Below are 17,992 nucleotides of genomic sequence, written 5' to 3' on the forward strand. Positions count from 1 at the left end.
GCAATTCGCTCTAATTTGCAATTCATGGGCATCGTGGCCATGGGCGCGTCGTCCGTTTGATGATGCTCGGATGCAAATGAAGTTGGTTTAAATTTGTGAGTCGTTCGTTTATTGTGCTTCTATTTATTTCGCTGTAAATATCGGTCATCGTTTTCATTGTGCAGATCATTGGTTATTGTGGTCCGGTTTTGCGCGCGAGTATATTTAGAGTTTTAATTGTTACTACGACTACATTGTTGTTTCATGAACACAGGACTAGTTAGTTAAAGCACGTGTTTGAAGTGCAATTTATTGTGTTTCGTTGAGCAATTGGTGCCTTTCTTAAGTGTTATTTATTGTGATTCATTCGTTTACAAATTGGTGCACGTTTTGACCGCTGAGGCTGGTGGGGTTTTGTTAAAGCATGAATTAGAGAATTCCAATTAATAAGGGCCAAAATGTTGCAGGGCAGGATTTGTAATTATTTAGGTCATTATTTTAATATGATTGTGTAGTTGTAATCCCCGTACGGGTATTTTATTACGCGCGTGTGTGTATTGTGTATAAATATGCTCTTTTGTGTCTATTTGTTTTGTGTGACAACCCAAAGTCCCAATCGGAATGCACCAGATAATTGCCTTATGGGGGAAATGTGCAGCCAGGAGTGAGATATTTATGTTGGTGGGCATAAATTCAAATGAATCACACCTCCGATTAGCACGGTTGGTCACGTACGGTGCGAAAGAAGTTCAACATACAACTACCACTCCAAAGGAAAGCAAATATAGTGGGCTCAATCCATAATTGGCATTGAGCTCACTTATTAATAGCCACTTTAATTCAAAGCAATTTGAATGTGGAATGTACTTACATTATAGTGCACGATGTTTTATTACTATTATTAAGCAAGAGTAGGCCATTGCGTGTTGACGTCGTCGTCCAAATTTGGTAATTTTTGAAATATTACCCGCAAATTACTCAACTTGAATATATAACACATAGCCATCATGTCCCCCGACTGTGAAAACTTGGCAGGACTCTACTAAAACAAAGTCATTAGACTCGGTGAGGCTTTCCTCAATAACAAGCTTCGCTTTAAATATAAGCTGCATTTTAAACCAAGCCAAGGGCTGTATACTGATGAATTAATGCATCTCAGTGTTAATTAATCCAAAGTCATGTAACCGAGTGAGAGCTCTTTGAGACAAAGGTGACGTGGATATTTTAAGGCAATATATTAATTGGAAAATGCTGTAAGAAACAACCAAATATACCATTGGCTCCATCTGACATTGTTCAGTATAAGACATAATTGTTGAATGTTACTGTTGGCTATTTGCATTTTAATACTGTTATGTTCTTTGGGTCTTTCGGTGAAGTCACGTAGATAGGTTCGAATAAAATAAAAATAGCAATTCTTTTTTTAAACAACGGTTTTATTCACAACTTCGTTTAACTCACCCTCGAGAAGTACGTCAATGATGCGGCACCTGCTCCCACATCAACGCTTACTTGAAATAATTGGTTATTTTATAAATGAATATTCAATGTACTACTTTTTGTGTGTGTGGAGTGATGGTAACTCGTTCACACGGAGCGGGCACGCCTGAGACGCACGGCGCCTGCATCTTGGGCGAGGCGATTCGTGAGTTTAGGGACCACGGCGTTTTTGATCTACACAAAAGTATATAATTAATAAGGCGTCCATACCAAAATGTAAATCGCTTTAAAGTAGCGAATTAGTTGATTCATTTATGCTGATTTTGATACAGGCATGCATTCTCACCGGATCTGAGTACGTGTGCAAAATGTGGAATTGATTGGACACCAGGAAGTAGACTAAATTGTGATTACAAGATTTGACCACACAGGAATCAAGTCAAGTAAAACCTTTGGAAAACGACGACGTTTCGATCACAACACAAACGATCGACTTTTTCCCTTCTGATGACGATCGCTTGTGTTGTGATCGAAACGTCGTAGTTTTTTGTTATTTTTTTTGTTATTTTCTTTGAACCTATCTACGTGACTTTTACCGAAAGATCCAAATAATATGAATTCCTGCAGTCACGAAAGCTTTAATACTAATTTGTTGACGGCATTTATGTAGGGCACCTTGAGAAATGTTCTCCCAGTGAACGTTCACTTGGTTCTTACAACTGATTTAAACATGGGACAAGGTCAACATTTCTCTATGTAGCTTTCAGTCTCAAAATACTACACTGGGATGCAGAAAATGTGTAAGCGCTGGTCAGTACTGTACAATATGCTGTCTATCTTAAATTAGCTTTTAATGAAAATTTTGTATTCAAGCTTATGGATGCTGAATCAAATTGAATAAAGAAGCTGTGAAGAAGACTATTTGATTTTGATATGAATACAAGACATCAATCACACTGGGCTGTGGTCAGGTGCTGTAGTGGTTTGAAGGAAGGGTTAGTGGATCACACTGAGATTATGCATGTTGAGACACATGTTCAAAGACAAGGAGGTATCTGTATAAAAGGCATTGCACCCAATTAGTCAGCTGTCTATTTCCGTGAAGTTTGAGTGTTAACCTATTATGCTTGTGATTTCTCTGAGTACTCTTGTTTTTGCATATAACCAAAACATGCTCGTTAATGGATTGGTCAACTATCCTTATAAAGCAAGAGCCTTCTGGAAATTAGTTATGAGACTTAGGGCTTCTTATGGGGGAAATGATGTACATTATAGTACCATTTTCAGATTAGAATAAAACTTGCAAAAACAAAATTCTTAAATATATTTTAAAGGAAATGTGTAGAAAAAATGGTAACACACTGCCACCACAATCCTACACGTGTACATTACATCAATACGTACACACCAATGAAACATAAACACAAACGGTACTGTAATAGGAACACATTATCCTTAAAAAATAACACTGTACTCAATCAACTTCGATTGCATTTCATTTGCATGGCAAATGGAAAAACCCACGCAGAGAGTGCATTACAAGTAGGGCTTTGAAATTACTTTCTCTATCCTGCAGCATGGCTGAATTCCTAAGAGGGCTGGTGCCAGGCATGTACATGCGCGATACATTAACATGTTAATTATTTACACCTGCCCTCTTTTAAGTATCCACCACTGGGGTTTCTAAGCCACATTTTGCAAATGAATACTGTAGCTGGAAAAAGCTCAAGAGTTTACGATGCTTGCCAAGGCACCAGTGACATGTTAGAAATGTGGGTTGAGAGTATTTGGCTGCTATAAATTTCCATATGATAAGCGTACTTGGTAAAACTATCATTTGTGGCCAGGTCGCTTCTGAAAAAGAATAGCCCAGTGGGCTTTACATGGTAAAATGGAAATATATTTATTTATTGTGAATTGCTTATCTTTCCTGTACTTTGCACTCCTTTAGTTTTTTTATTAATTGTTGTAACTTTCTGACCCTCCCCTACTGGGCATCTGTCTATGAAAAATAGCTTAATAGCTCATCGGATTTCTCCAGGATAAATACATACTGTATTCTAATTTTGATTATCCCTGCAGCTGTCCAGTAATAACGTAAAAAAAACTTTGTGCTTTTATTTGCAATACAGTAATAGGCATTGTTGTGCTGGTCTCTTTTGCCGATCTCTTAGATTTTTAAAAATATCCACAACTGAATTTTTAAAAAATCTGACTTGCCTCATTTTTCTGAAATTGTAATGTTGTGCTCTATGTAAAGGCAACAGTGAAATCTCAACATTCTCATCCGGATTCATAATCAACATTTTTGGGTTTAGATCGCGTTATTTATATATGTGTCGTAACCCTCCACCACCCGACACGGCCAATCAGTAAAAAAGTGTCACGTTGACAAAAGACAAATAGTTCACTGCTTTAGCACACCGGTGTGTTGAAGCGTGAAACCACAACATTTACAATTTGAGTACGACGTTTCGCTGGTAATTGCATCCAGCATCATCGGGCAATTCGCCAGAATGGTGAGGCTTTGCTCTGTCTCCCGTTCTTATATAGAGTTCTATAGAGTTCTATATAAGAAGCTCTGATTGGCCGTGTCGGGTGGTGGAGGTTTACGACACATTTATAAATAACGCGATCTAAACCCAAAAACGTTGATTATGAATAATATTGGTCGCGAAAGCCTACGTGTTAAATTCTCATCCTGATATGCAAAGGATGTATTGTGGAAATGAACCTTGAAAACCAACAGTTGATTTCTAAGTGAGTATAACCCATAGTTTAATTCTATCCATTATTAAGAGCAACAACGTAGTTGTGAAACAGGTAAACACTAGGCTTGATTCACACAATTAGAGGTGAAACATTCCAAAGAGGCATGCTCAATCAAGTTAGGAGTGGGACTCACATCCACCTGTGGTCCTGTCTTCAGTGGTGGAACATACATTTGTTTTACAAGGAGAGCCACATGACGCTGTATTCCTAAAACCCCAAAAAGGCTGCAATTTCATTCAGTATGTATGTATGTTGAACTTCTTTTGCATTGTCTTTTGCACCATATGTAGTCAACCGTGCTACTCAGAGGTGTGGGGGAAGGACAACAAACTAAACACAAAAAGCAGTTCTAAAGAAATTCGTTTTCAATGTAGATTTAAAAGTGCATAGCTCCAGTGGCTTCCTAATATAGGAAGCAAGAGCGTGCCAGACGGTCGCAGAAGCGCATCTGCTAGCACGTGATGCAGTGACCCTCTTTGTTAGATGGTTAGCCAAAAGTTGCTGCGAGGATGACCGGAATTTGTATGATGGTTTATACTCCTTGAAATCAGCAAGGTATTGTTGTTCATTCGAATAACGTTTCTGCTTTTAGCTGATGTTTAGATGGCTATTTTGGGACGTCACATTAATAACTTTTAAAATCAAACCAATAGTTTTGAATTGGCGTCATTTGGAGCAGGAATTTAAGACTCATACTTAATTGTGGTCATGTCGTCCGATGCCTAAATGTTACATAACACACCATTTTTGTTGATTGTATTTTGAATAATAAGTTCATATGAGATGGCTACCAACTTTTCATTTGACGTTTTTTAGTTCTGCATCAATGTTCTGCTGATATTTAAAAGGGACCTGTGGTTCAGTATGAAAAGCGATTAGCATGGTAGGCCACATATGGTGCGACAGAAGTTCAATATATATACATACAAAAGTAAAATTATGTTCTGAGACTCTTTAAGCTATCGATATATTTGCTTTTCACTCTCAGCCAATGTTTTGGTGAACCTGAGCCCACGATATTTACATTGACTACTACTTGCCCCACAGCCTGGTTTTGTATCTATAGTCTCGTTAGATGGTATGTTTTATTATGCATCTTCGTTTAATTAATAGGCTCTGTGTCACTTACGCAATACGCTACATTAATATGTTGCATTTTGTAAAGATTAAAAACGTTGCTCATTTCTGCTTTTTTTTATTTTTTCACAAGTTGGTTAGATATTAAATTAGGCAATTTTTGCTTTACATTTCTGACTACAACAATACATTTTTAAATTAAATCTAAATACACTATCATATACAGTGAGGGAAAAAAGTATTTGATTCCCTGCTGATTTTGTACGTTTGCCCACTGACAAAGAAATGATCAGTCTATCATTTTACTGGTAGGTTTATTTGAACAGTGAGAGACAGAATAACAACAAAAAATGTTTAAAAAGACATATCAAAAATGTTATAAATTGATTTGCATTTTAATGAGGGAAATAAGTATTTGACCCCCTCTCAATCAGAAAGATTTCTGGCTCCCAGGTGTTTTTTATACAGGTAACGGGCTGAGATTAGAAGCACACTCTTAAAGGGAGTGCTCCTAATCTCAGCTTGTTACCTGTATAAAAGACACCTATTCACAGAAGCAATCAATCAATCAGATTCCAAACTCTCCACCATGGCCAAGACCAAAGAGCTCTTCAAGGATGTCAGGGACAAGATTGTAGACCTACACAAGGCTGGAATGAGCTACAAGACCATTGCCAAGCAGCTTGGTGAGAAGGTGACAACAGTTGGTGCGATTATTCGCAAATGTAAGAAACACAAAGAACTGTCAATCTCCCTCGGCCTGGGGCTGCATGCAAGATCTCACCTCGTGGAGTTGCAATGATCATGAGAACGGTGAGGAATCAGCCCAGAACTACACGGGATGATCTTGTCAATGATCTCAAGGCAGCTGGGACCATAGTCACCAAGAAAACAGTTGGTAACACACTACACCGTGAAGGACTGAAATCCTGCAGCGCCCGCAAGGTCCCCCTGCTCAAGAAAGCACATATACATGCACGTCTGAAGTTTGCCAATGAACATCTGAATAATTCCGAGGACAGCTGGGTGAAAGTGTTGTGGTCAGATGAGACCAAAATGGAGCTCTCTGGCATCAACTCAACTCGCCGTGTTTGGAGGAGGAGGAATGCTGCTCATGACCCCAAGAACACCATCCCCACCGTCAAACATGGAGGTGGAAACATTATGCTTTGGGGGTGTTTTTCTGCTAAGGGGACAGGACAACTTCACCGCATCAAAGGGACGATGGACGGGGCCATGTACCGTCAAATCTTGGATGAGAACCTCCTTCCCTCAGCCAGGGCATTGAAAATGGGTCGTGGATGGGATTCCAGCATGACAATGACCCAAAACACATGGCCAAGGCAACAAAGGAGTGGCTCAAGAAGAAGCACATTAAGGTCCTGGAGTGGCCTAGCCAGTCTCCAGACCTTAATCCCATAGAAAATCTGTGGAGGGAGCTGAAGGTTCGAATTGATAAACGCCAGCCTCGAAACCTTAATGACTTGGAGAAGATCTGCAAAGAGGAGTGGGACAAAATTCCTCCTGAGATGTGTGCAAACCTGGTGGCCAACTACAAGAAACGTCTGACCTCTGTGATTGCCTTCAAGGGTTTTGCCACCAAGTACTAAGTTATGTTTTGCAGAGGGGTCAAATACTTATTTCCCTCATTAAAATGCAAATCAATTTATAACATTTTTGACATGCGTTTTTCTAGATTTTGTTGTTGTTATTCTGTCTCTCACTGTTCAAATAAACCTACCATTAAAATTATAGACTGATAATTTCTTTGTCAGTGGGCAAACGTACAAAATCAGCAGGGGATCAAATACTTTTTTCCCTCACTGTATTTATGGACTGAAAATAAATTAATGTCTACAGTCAGACGTTTAACTGTAGTGTCATTCAGCTTGGGAATTATTTCTTTCACCTGTGTAATTTTTCTTCTTTGAAGCTGCACGTTTTTGGCAAAAATGTATTTAATTAGCAGCCGTGAAGAGCAAAGTCATTAGTTGTTGGTGTTGTTTTAGCACAGGGAATTGGCGGAGCGAGCTCTGCCGTAATGGATATCGAGCACTTCCTTCGCGAGGCACAGTCCCACACACTCCCTGGCCTGGGCATCTGCGTGTCAGCGGATGAAGCCTTCACCATGTTTGGCGCTGACGGATCAGTCGGTGAGTGACTACACAGGGCTGTGATGATGATTATGATTTGATGATGCCTTATCATGGAATAGCAATTTTTATAGGCTACTATACAGGACTGTGATGATGATGATATGATGATCCCTTATGGTGGAATAGCAATGTTGTATAGGATACTGTACTGGACACTGATGATGTGATGCCTTATGGAGGAAAATCAAAGTTTTATAGGCTACTAAACAGTGCTGTGATGATGATGTGATTATGCCTTATGATGGCATAGGAAATGTGGAGTGAATAAAAAAAAGAGTTTCTGGGGAATGATGTTCCGTTGTTTTAAGTTGCTGACCACATTTGCACCTAGAAGTGTCCTTGGACTTTATTTGAGCACAAGCAATTGCAGCGTCCGTGTGATGTATTATCACCCGCACAGGGACAACATGTGACATGTTGAGTCATTGACACGGCGGATTTTTTAGAGCAGGGGGCTGTGATGGCTAGCATGCTGGATTTGCAGTTCCGTGTTGAATCGTTCTAAATGAATGTCCCCAAAAAGAGGAGGGCCCCCCTAACGGTTGTTGCCTGTGCACTGTGTACTGTGTGTACATTACGTTTACCTGTCGATTCAACTGAGCCAAATGGTTCCATGTACGTTCATGCACAATCACTGTTAATTATTCCCCAGCTCTTGTCTTCATTAGCAAATTTACTTTTGATCGTTTATAAGGAATACAATTGAATTGCAATCCACTTTAGATGTGTACAGTGTCTAAGTGCAACAGCCTCTCAAGGCACTGAACAGAATAGTGGGACATGGTGCTTCACTAAGAAAATGAAGACATTAGTTTTTTTTTCAGTGGAGGCAATCATAGGCACAGGAGCAGAGTACACACAGGATTTGGCAGCATGAATGAATTATCAGGGCTTGCGAGTTCCACACCACAGGAGTAACCCCCTCATAAAGCCACGTTACCTTGGGGCTTTCACAGTGGAGAGCACGAGAAGCAGTGTAGAGCAAGATGAGAGGGGAGAAGTATAGGCAGGGGCGAGCACATGAAGGATTGTTAGAACGATATTTACGTTCTTTCGGGCCTGGAGTGGGAGTCAATGTAAGGATCAGAGTCCTGGGGTGATGTGATTGTATTTCTAGGTGCAGGTAAGAAGCCTGGTGGTGGCTTTTTTTATCCATTGGATTCGGAACATAAGGGATTTGGGGAGGCCCTAGAAGACACATTTGTCATAATTGAGTCAAGGTGTGATGAAGGCCATCTGGGGCAAGGGTTGAGGTCCTGTGGAGTTGAGATACGTGGGAGTGGGAAGGGAACAGGAGCTCAAAATCAATGATGACTCCAAGGTTACGCACTTTGTTGAAGGACACACGAGTGACTGGAAATGTAGAGTAGTTTGCGTATAAATTATAAATTGCAACTATTTCGGAATAATACTTTTAAATTGTAATGTGGTTAGAGCTAATTAAAAAAAATGGGCATATAGTTTCATGAAATTATCCAAATAATGTTTTTGTAAAGGTAAATTGTGGTTCACGTTATAGCAGACGGCACACTGTAATCAATCCACTTTAATATGTGCTGTGGCACACCAAACTCTGAAGGTGACAAGCTCAAATGCCAATTTGGTGGTCAACTCAATCCATAATCTTTCCATTGCCAATAAACAAGTGCCACCGTTGGCATAGGGCCACCAATGGAGATGACCATTGGCCAATGCTTCTTGTGCAATGAGGCACAGTTTTGAAATTGACTTGGCATACTCTTGATGATGATACCTCCACACAAATTGTGATGTGGCTGCTTTAAACGTACAGGTTATGTGACTAAGTAAAGCCTTCTGCTTGTATGATCTGCTTGTGTAGGTATTCCAGCCAGACCTGAGGACTTCATGAGCACCAAGAAGTCACACGAGGTGGAGCTCATGTCCAGAATGGTGGTAACGCTGGCACTGAAATGCAATGTATCACAGGTAAACGTCACGTAGGGTCACACCATAGATATGTGGGGTTGAACATGGTGATATCTTTTGTGTTTGGAAGCCAGGTCGGCTGTTTTGCCTGTAACAAAAGCTTGTCCTTTTGCACGCAACAAAATTTGGTCTTACACTTCACAAAGGTATTTATAGGTGATATAGAGACTTGATATAATAATTGGTATTCAAAGGGTACAGAATAAGCATTTGATATTGGCCTATGATGAGTAAATGGAGGCTTAAATCAAATAAACCATGAGCAATAGAAAAGTGGTATGTTTTAAACAATCGTGTCTCTGCCTTTCATTTTGATCATTCATGACCAATATGCCTTGGCAAATGAGAGTTTTTGCCTCAGTGTCTCTTTCCTGACAAAATTAATTTCAATTCACCATTATATTTATCGTGACATCGCTGGATGTCACCATGCTGTGGGTGCAGTACCGGCCCTAGAGGGGCAAGGCGTGCGCTGAATAATAGCGCTGGATGGCACCACACTTTAAGTGCAGTGCCGACCCTACAGGACAGGGTGTGTGGGTGCCGACCGAAGGATAGGGTTGTGTGAGGCCATGACACTCTGGTTGACCTGGGAGGACACGTGACTGGTTGAGTTTACAGGGGGGCCCCAAGAGGGTGACTAGGGGGGTCACGTGATTGGGACCCAGATCCTTCCCGAGGATTCTGGAAGGTGGACATGGCCAAGGGCGGAGCTGGCCACGCCACAGACTATGAGCCGGGTCCCGAGAGGGACCAGGGTTGTTGTTCATCCTGTAAGAAACCCTTCATCTACGATGTCCGTTTAACGAGTTTCCAACACGTGGACCCGGGCCGAAGTCGTTGGTCCCGATCCATAGTAGCAGTTACGTAGTAACTAGTGTAGTTAGCCGGGTGGTCACCACCTTAGGTTGTTATTTTGTTAAGGGGAAGTTACCCTGTGTGTTGGAACTGAATAAATGTGTTGCCTCCAAAGTCTACGTCTGCGACTCAGTTGAACCCATTACACATTCATTACGTGTACAAAGGACATTCAAAGGTGCGGGAGAAGCACAGAAAGAGAAAAGTCTGCAGATTTTAACAGAAAGTCAACACTGATGCCAACTTACGCAGTGAGAGAGGAGGGGAGTGAATTCCAGGAAACTGGAGCAACAGAGAAGCGACATTCACCTCAGAGGCCCACTTGAGGCAGATCGGAGGTTGTGAGATGGGACAAGCAATGATACGGCAAAAGCTAAATAGGCCAGTTGACCCAGAACGTGTGTTACGTAGTTATCGCTGGATTCATTTTGTAATGACAAGGTGCCATTTGTTGAACCAGGAGGGGTAATCACGAGCATGGGTGCGTTATGTATTAACCAACTAGAAGAGGGGCGTAACTGGGTTAAAGGTAAAAGGCGGGGTCAGTCGGGAAGCTCCGGTAACCTGCTCGAATGTTCTGGAAGGGGGCGTGGCCACGCCAGGAAGTATATAAGGGGTACGTGACCGAGGGTTCGGGGCTGTTGTGGGGTCCCGGGTCTTGGCTGCTGTCGCTGTGTTCGCCGTCATTTCTCTTCATCGTCAGCCACGTGGCCGATCCTCTGCACGGCTCCCATCGTTGTCGTCGCTATGTTACTCAGCCAGCTATATAGTTAGACGCCGACGATGGGGCTGTGTAAATGGGTCGACTATGCGTAGCCGTGTATATGTGTTTGTTGCCCAGTGATTGTGCCTGAAGTGTGAGAATAAATGTGTCTTGGAAGTGGCTCACTACAATTTGATCATATTTAAACCTGAAGAAAAGCTTAAACGTACACAATGAGTCATGGCGAGCTGCATGATGGAAATTACCGTACAGAGAGAGAAAGACGAACACGTGGATCAGAGAACAAATACTTTTAATAAAAGAAAGTGGGCTTGGCCAAGACGCATTGCAGATGGATGAGGATGGTGATTAAATGGCAGCCGTAGGATGGAAAATACCCCAGCGCTATGACCACCACATAAATGTCGCGAATGAGTTCCGCTTGTGTGCAGGAGTAAGATAAATTGTGGCATCGCGGGATCATGAGGGATGGCAACGGCTTGGAGAGACGCACATCCAGCAGCGGATTTATCATGGCTGATGATGATGATGAAAACTCTTGGCAGTGCAGATAAGGAATGCCACCTAGCATTGAGAAATGGACTACTGAAGGGGCCTCCGAAGTAGTTCTATGATTTACATTTTCTGGGGTCATTATCTGACACAAGGTGATTTACTGCTTTCTGTGAGTGTTTCAGATGGCATTGTCTCATGACATGGCACAAAATGAATTTCATTGGGTTAAAGATGGAAAAATTATTGGTCCTTCACATGCAGTAATGGTCACTGCAAATCTGAATATTTTCAATTAAACAACACAACTGGGAAATGTTATTAGCTAGCCACAGGTACTATGCTTGTGTAGCTATCGATCATATTGATGTCACCTTGTTGAATCGACCCACTTTCTAGACAATTTTCTATCGAATGATCAACCACGACTTTTAAGGCTGTGTTAATTAATTTCTAATTACCAAGCTAAAGTGATAATTGCGTGTTATTTATGTACTCGACAAAAAACAGTGGTCTGAGGTCACATTGCTCTAATGCTAAGGCTCCAATACGCTGATGTGGCATTCTGTTTATTGCCTTGACTCTTTGCGACAGGTGATAGACCTCGGCTCTGGAAAAGGATACCTAAGCTCCTATCTCTCCATGCAGTTTGGCCTGAGGGTGTTTGGCATCGATTCATCTGCCGTCAACACGAGGTGAGAGCCGTCCGGTTATAACTACAGCACAAGGCATTTGAAGGTTGATTCAGCGTTACATTTGTGCATTGCTTTTCAATCAATCCGTCTACGTTTGACATCGCTAGAAGGGATGAGAAGAAAAATATACAAATGCAGTGCCTGGAATGTTGGTCATGCTCTTGATTTTCAGCATAGCTTGCTCTTGCACAGCAAAACTGTCTCTCAAGACCCACATTGATCACATGGCCAATGAAATAAAAAACACATTATTGGATTCCTATACAAAAACAAAGGGTGTACCCCACCTCGACTCTGCCTGAATATAGTTAATGTCACCATCCTGCCCATATTTGGTTATTGTAACACCATCTACCACCGAGCTTCCGCGTCTACCTTAAAATGTCTCGTTCCGTTGTACGACTCCAGTCCACTTCGTTTTGCCCTTGACCTCCCCTATAGAGTCTTGAGATTCAATGAGACGTGTAATCTCCATATATATAAAAGGCAAAGTTGTGAATATGTGTGTCTGTTCAAAATGTTTAGTGTACTTCCCGACATGCAACAAACTGAAAATTTGCAATGTGGGTACTTTCCAGACTGTACACCATGCAAAAATTATAAAAATACACTTTTGGGGGGGGGGCTCAATAATGCATATAATTTATGCACGGCAAATGAGCTGTTACGTGAAATCTATCACGTAATCCGTGCATGTGGAAGCGTAACGCATTGTAGTGTAGTGGTTAGCGCGCTGTGCTACGAACCCAGCGACCCGAGTTCGATTCCCGCTCACGGCCACCACCAATGACGATTATTTGAATTGGTCCTGGGCCTCCCCTAGGTCGACTCAGCCTCAAACGAGTAACTGCTGTGGTGTGTGAACATTGCCACTGGGGAGACAAAGGCGGCCGGGCGTGCTGCTGTCACCCACCCCCTTGTGTGCCGTACCGGCCTTCATAGGTGCTCGCTAATAGCACTTTCCCCTACAGTCTGTTAAAGCTATATGGGGGATCTTTGTCTTTGTAGCAGTAGTATAGTGGTTCGCGCGCTGCGCTACGAACCCGGCGACCCGAGTTCGATTCCCGATCACGGCCAACCCCCGGTGACGATTATTTGAACCTGTCCTGGGCCTCTCCTAGGCCGATTCAGCCTCAAACGAGTAACTGGTGTGTGAACATCGCCACTGGGGAGACAAAGGCGGCCGGGCGTGGTGGATCCAAGTCCCGGGCGAAGCCGGGTAGTACAGCTAGTTTTTTATATATGCAATTATAAACTGATATGAAACTTGGCACAAGTGCCTAGTGATGTCACCCTCACCATGCATGTAAGGCTACGACTTTGATATTGCTGCTTGTTGCTGCCTGCTTGATGTTTTGGGTCTGTGCTCGGTAACTGTGTAAACAAACTCAACTGATTCATTGCGAAGTTGGCATCGAACAGCTTCTGCTGCCTGCCACACTGGGCTGGCCCTGCCATGTCTCGGTTGTATAATACATACACATACAGAAAACCCGCAAAGAGTATTGCAACACTGATTAACCGTTGTGAATGCTTTGGGATGATTTTTTCAGGGGGGCTGCAGAGCGGAACCGCAAACTGGGCAAGTTCTGGAAGGGTTATAACAAGCGGGCATCCAAACCGGAGGAAAAATTTGCTGCCTGCAGCCCAGGGCCCAATGACAAATCTAACACTTGCAAACAGCAGACTCGTGGAGCTGTGATCAAGCTTGAAACGGCCAACGACTTCAGTTCTTCATCGACCATTGAAGTATGCGTGTGTAAACAAGGGACATTTTGCAATGAAGGCACCGTTAACGGATGTAAAGAAACGTCCTCGGATGACCACACGCAAAGTTATGAAAATGGCTTGAGCTTAACAGAAAGTATGCAAAATATGTCTGCTGGACCAAACGTTAAACCTGAAGAAGGGTTTGTAGCTTCGTCAGAATTAAATAATTTTTTTAACAATCGAGATGGTGTGGCCTTAAGCATTGGCACAGATGTCTCTCCCGAGGGGGACCTCCTCCTAAAGGAACTTACAGAAATTACGGAAGTGCAAGATCTCCGTCCGAAAGACCTGAGTGTGGAAGAGAGGGCAAGAAGGAAGCAAGTCAACCTCGAGGCCAAGTCGAGCAAGGAAGGAGGCGTTAACGCACAGACGCTCCTCACCTGCTGGATCACTCCTGACACGGAGATTGGGCAGCTCATTACAGGGATGGAGGTAACGTCTGTGTTTATAACTACAACGTGCTGCTGACTTGCATGGTCAGCATAGTCAGGAGCAGGTTCGTTTAAGAAAAAAACAAGAGTGAATTTTCATTTTTACTGCCACTCAGAGGAAAGGAAGTTCTTGACATTTCAGTAAAATTGCCTTGAGGATTATAGGGAGATAATCTTAAATTGAAGACGAATGGAGTTTGGTTTATGTTGCTGATATTTCACTTCATGTCATTGGAGGGTGGTGATTGTGGCTAGCATTGGTGTACATATCAGTTTTACTTTCATTCAATCATTTAATTGGATGATAATTGACTTCATATTCTAGTCATTAGTGCTACTCCAAGCAGTGACATTTTTATCGTGGACTTCGGGATGCTTGGTTGGCTCAGAGCGTCGATTAGATTTGTCTCAACAGTGGCCAACCATAGTAAAAACACATTCTCATGGTTGGTGAATTCAATTATCTCAGAATAGTTTCCAATGACCACACAAATACCCGTTGTATGCAATGTACTTTAACTCTTAACGTATCCACACTTTATATGTATGTACGTTGAACTTATTTCACACCGTACATAGACAACTGCTAGTCGGAGGTTGTGGGGGAACAATTCTAAATAAATGAGTTTTCAAAAGGTCCCTATGTATGTCTCTGAATACACTAGCAACTCACGAACTTAGTGTAATGAGCAACATCTGGTTGGAGTAATAGAGCCTTACTCGGTGGACAACTTGAGAGGTCCTGTGGTGTCTCTTACTGGGCCATTCCCCAGCACATGCTTCTGTCTGGGGAGAGGTCCCTATGTTGATGTTTTCAAGGAGACGCTTATAAATAGTACTCTTATTCATCCCTTACTCTCTCTTCAATATCATTTACTCTCACTCTTCACAATCACCCTCTCTCTTGGAAGTTGCCTTTTAAGATTGCCGATTCTCTCACCGACCTGACTGATGCACATTCATTGTTGAGAAAGTAAAACATTGGTATAAAATTGTTGCATTAGATGGCAAGAAGATCTAGAAACCTCATGAGTTGTGGTTTGTAATTGTCGTACGTGTATAGTGTACTCGTGCATAATTGTACTGCATTTTTCACCAGTCTATGCGAAGCAACATTTTTTTGTCATTCATTTATTATTTTCACCCAGAGGTAACCTTCCTAAGTCGACGCAGCATAAAACATTCTTTCAAATTAAATGACAAAGTGGCATAGAGGAGGTACACTTTACCTCCTAATTGCTTGGGCTAAGACATATGAGCTAACTTGCTTACTGCGCAACACTGAGTGTCCTTCAGGTCTGTCTGCTGGAGGGTCGTCTCCCTTTATGCTTACATGGAATAAAAAATGCATGAAAAATAGCCCTACCACACGAGAAGTTTGGGCAATCAGCATTACACGTAAAAGAGGGGGGGGGGGGAGAAAATTGGCCGAAGTCCACCTGTGCCTGGTCTGCTTGTGGTTGCAACCAAAATCGTCAGCAGGATTTAACAAAACAATACTTCTGACCTAAGTAATTCTCTGACATCTCTTCCTTGTGCGGTGTGGTGGTAAGCTCTTTTGTACATTGTGGCTGCTGGTAGGCCTCTTCACTTCCCTGATGTGCATCATTAGAGCTGTTGTACATGAACAACTCAATACAAGACTGTGATGATGACGATCACTAAAATTACCAATATGTTACTTCTGAAATGCTTTCACGGCATCTGCGTTTCTTGGCCCATCCTTGTCTAACCTTTTTGGGGCAAATAGGTACACAAGCAGATTTTTAAAATATACTTATGGACATGAATGAATAGGGTGCATGTTGCAGTATTAAAACAAGATGTGACCCAAGAAACGAATAGCTCCTGTAGGATACGTAATGAGGCTGTGTGTCCCGGCATGTGTGAGACCACGAGATTAAAGCTTATTAATTGAGAACAATTATTTTTTTTATAATCACTGTCAGGGTCTTGTCCTATCGATGCCATATTGACACCGCCACAATGATGCATGGCCATGTATGGGAGTGATGTCACTCGAAGTTCTTGACCGTGATTTTAATGGCCGTTTTCTTTTTGAAGAAGGTTAAAGTTCACGTCGGTGGGCAGCATGGGAAACGTCGCCTGGGTACCATTATTGCGAGATCTCTTTGCGTTTTGGGTTGCTTTATGATACCAGCAATCTCAGCAGTCACTTTAAGTGAGGGACTATAGTGTTCAAAGAGGCCACAGAAATGTTTTTTTTTTTATGGGGGGTTCTCAACTTGGCTACCATAAACCCCCAAGGGCCTGCAAAGTGGTAAAGTTTCACAGACAAAAGAGGGTCGTATATAAATATCTTGAACTTCATTCGCACTATACGTAGCCAGCCATGCTAATCGGAGGTGCGGGGAAAGGACAACAAGCTAAACATAAAATTAGTTCTAAAGAAATTAGTTTTCGATCTAGATTTAATAGTGCATATTAGTGGCTTCCTAATTTCGAAAGGAACAGCGTTCCAAGTGGAAGCGCATCTGAAAGTGTGTGATGCAGTGACCGTCTTTGATCGATGGCCAGCCTGAAGCCACTGCGAGGATGAACAGATGTGATGGTATACGCTCCTTGACGAAATCGGCAAGGTATTTTGGTTCATTTGTGGCAAGCACTTTATGTGTAATGAGTGTGACCTTAGAATGTATTCGTTTGGCAACCGTAAGGCAATGCAGCTCGGTGAGCACTGGACAGACATGGTCAGATCTTGCAGTACCTGTCACGACACGTGCCAGAGAATTGTGTACACGCTGCAGCTTTGTAATCTTTTTGGCAGACATCCTTTAGAGTAGTGAGTTGCATTATCGAGCCTTGTCCGTGACAAATCCACACCAGCAAGCACCCACTTGCACCAAACTGCTGATCTAGCTTAATATAATATAGCCATACATATTATACGGTCCTTTTTCTTAAAAAGCTTCAATAGGTCATAAAACTTTTTCACAAAGCTCCTGAAATGCTATACTTTGCCAATCCCTATATAATGAGTGTTTGCGTTTGAGGGTTAAACAGAACTTGAAAAAAGCAGTGCATATCAAATGATGAATCTCTAAAATCATGCATATACAAATCAGGAACCTGTTTGCTGTACTGCCATCACTTGGCCACCTTGCAGGCTAGGAGTTTGACATTTTAATTTCATTTTTTGGTGCAATTGTGAACAACAGCCATATCAGACATTAGTACATCTAATCGGCATGATCATTGGTTCACTTCAACTCAAAGACACAGTCCTGCAAGGTGTGTGGTGAAGTTAGGAGATGTCCATGTGCCCGGCATTTGAAGGCCTGAAGACCAGAATCTGTGCTTTTTCCGACAACGTGTTCAGGGAGGCAGTTCCATATCCGGACAGCAGAGTCAAGGGGCTTCTGCCGAGGGAGCATGATCTGGCAACTGATGACATCTGCATGTCCCCACCAATCTTAATCTTATTAGTCACAGGCCTGTGCCATGAGGGATGTGCGATGGAGCCGGGATACTTCCGCTGTGATCTATCTTGAGCAGAGTTTTCTCGCTCTCGCATGTCGATATTTAGTGCTTTGGCATCTGATGTAACGGAATAACGACATGCCTCTCTTTAGGTGCAGCACCCTTACGTGAACCACTCGGTTTCCAGTAGTAGGTCTCAAATTTAACTGT

The 17,992-nt window shown here is 42.3% G+C and overlaps 1 protein-coding gene across 6 annotated transcripts in view; it reads left to right on the plus strand.

The window, feature by feature from the left end:
* The window catches only part of METTL25 (methyltransferase like 25), a 48,847-nt gene that overhangs the window by 16,340 nt on the left and 14,515 nt on the right, over positions 1 to 17,992 (plus strand). For all 6 annotated transcript variants that reach the window (XR_009756046.1, XR_009756045.1, XR_009756047.1 and 3 more), the window contains exons 2-5: positions 7,278 to 7,421; positions 9,265 to 9,371; positions 12,040 to 12,140; positions 13,694 to 14,342. Coding sequence is in view for 3 of the 6 variants with exons in the window: in XM_061564652.1 (XP_061420636.1) it covers positions 7,278 to 7,421; positions 9,265 to 9,371; positions 12,040 to 12,140; positions 13,694 to 14,342 (1,001 nt within the window). In the remaining 3 variants the exon portion in view is untranslated. The remainder of the gene's footprint in view (positions 1 to 7,277; positions 7,422 to 9,264; positions 9,372 to 12,039; positions 12,141 to 13,693; positions 14,343 to 17,992) is intronic.

This window comes from Lethenteron reissneri, chromosome 33 (genome assembly GCF_015708825.2).
Source record: "Lethenteron reissneri isolate LAM-NWPU_2019-01 chromosome 33, ASM1570882v1, whole genome shotgun sequence".
NCBI classification, from domain to species: domain Eukaryota; kingdom Metazoa; phylum Chordata; class Hyperoartia; order Petromyzontiformes; family Petromyzontidae; genus Lethenteron; species Lethenteron reissneri.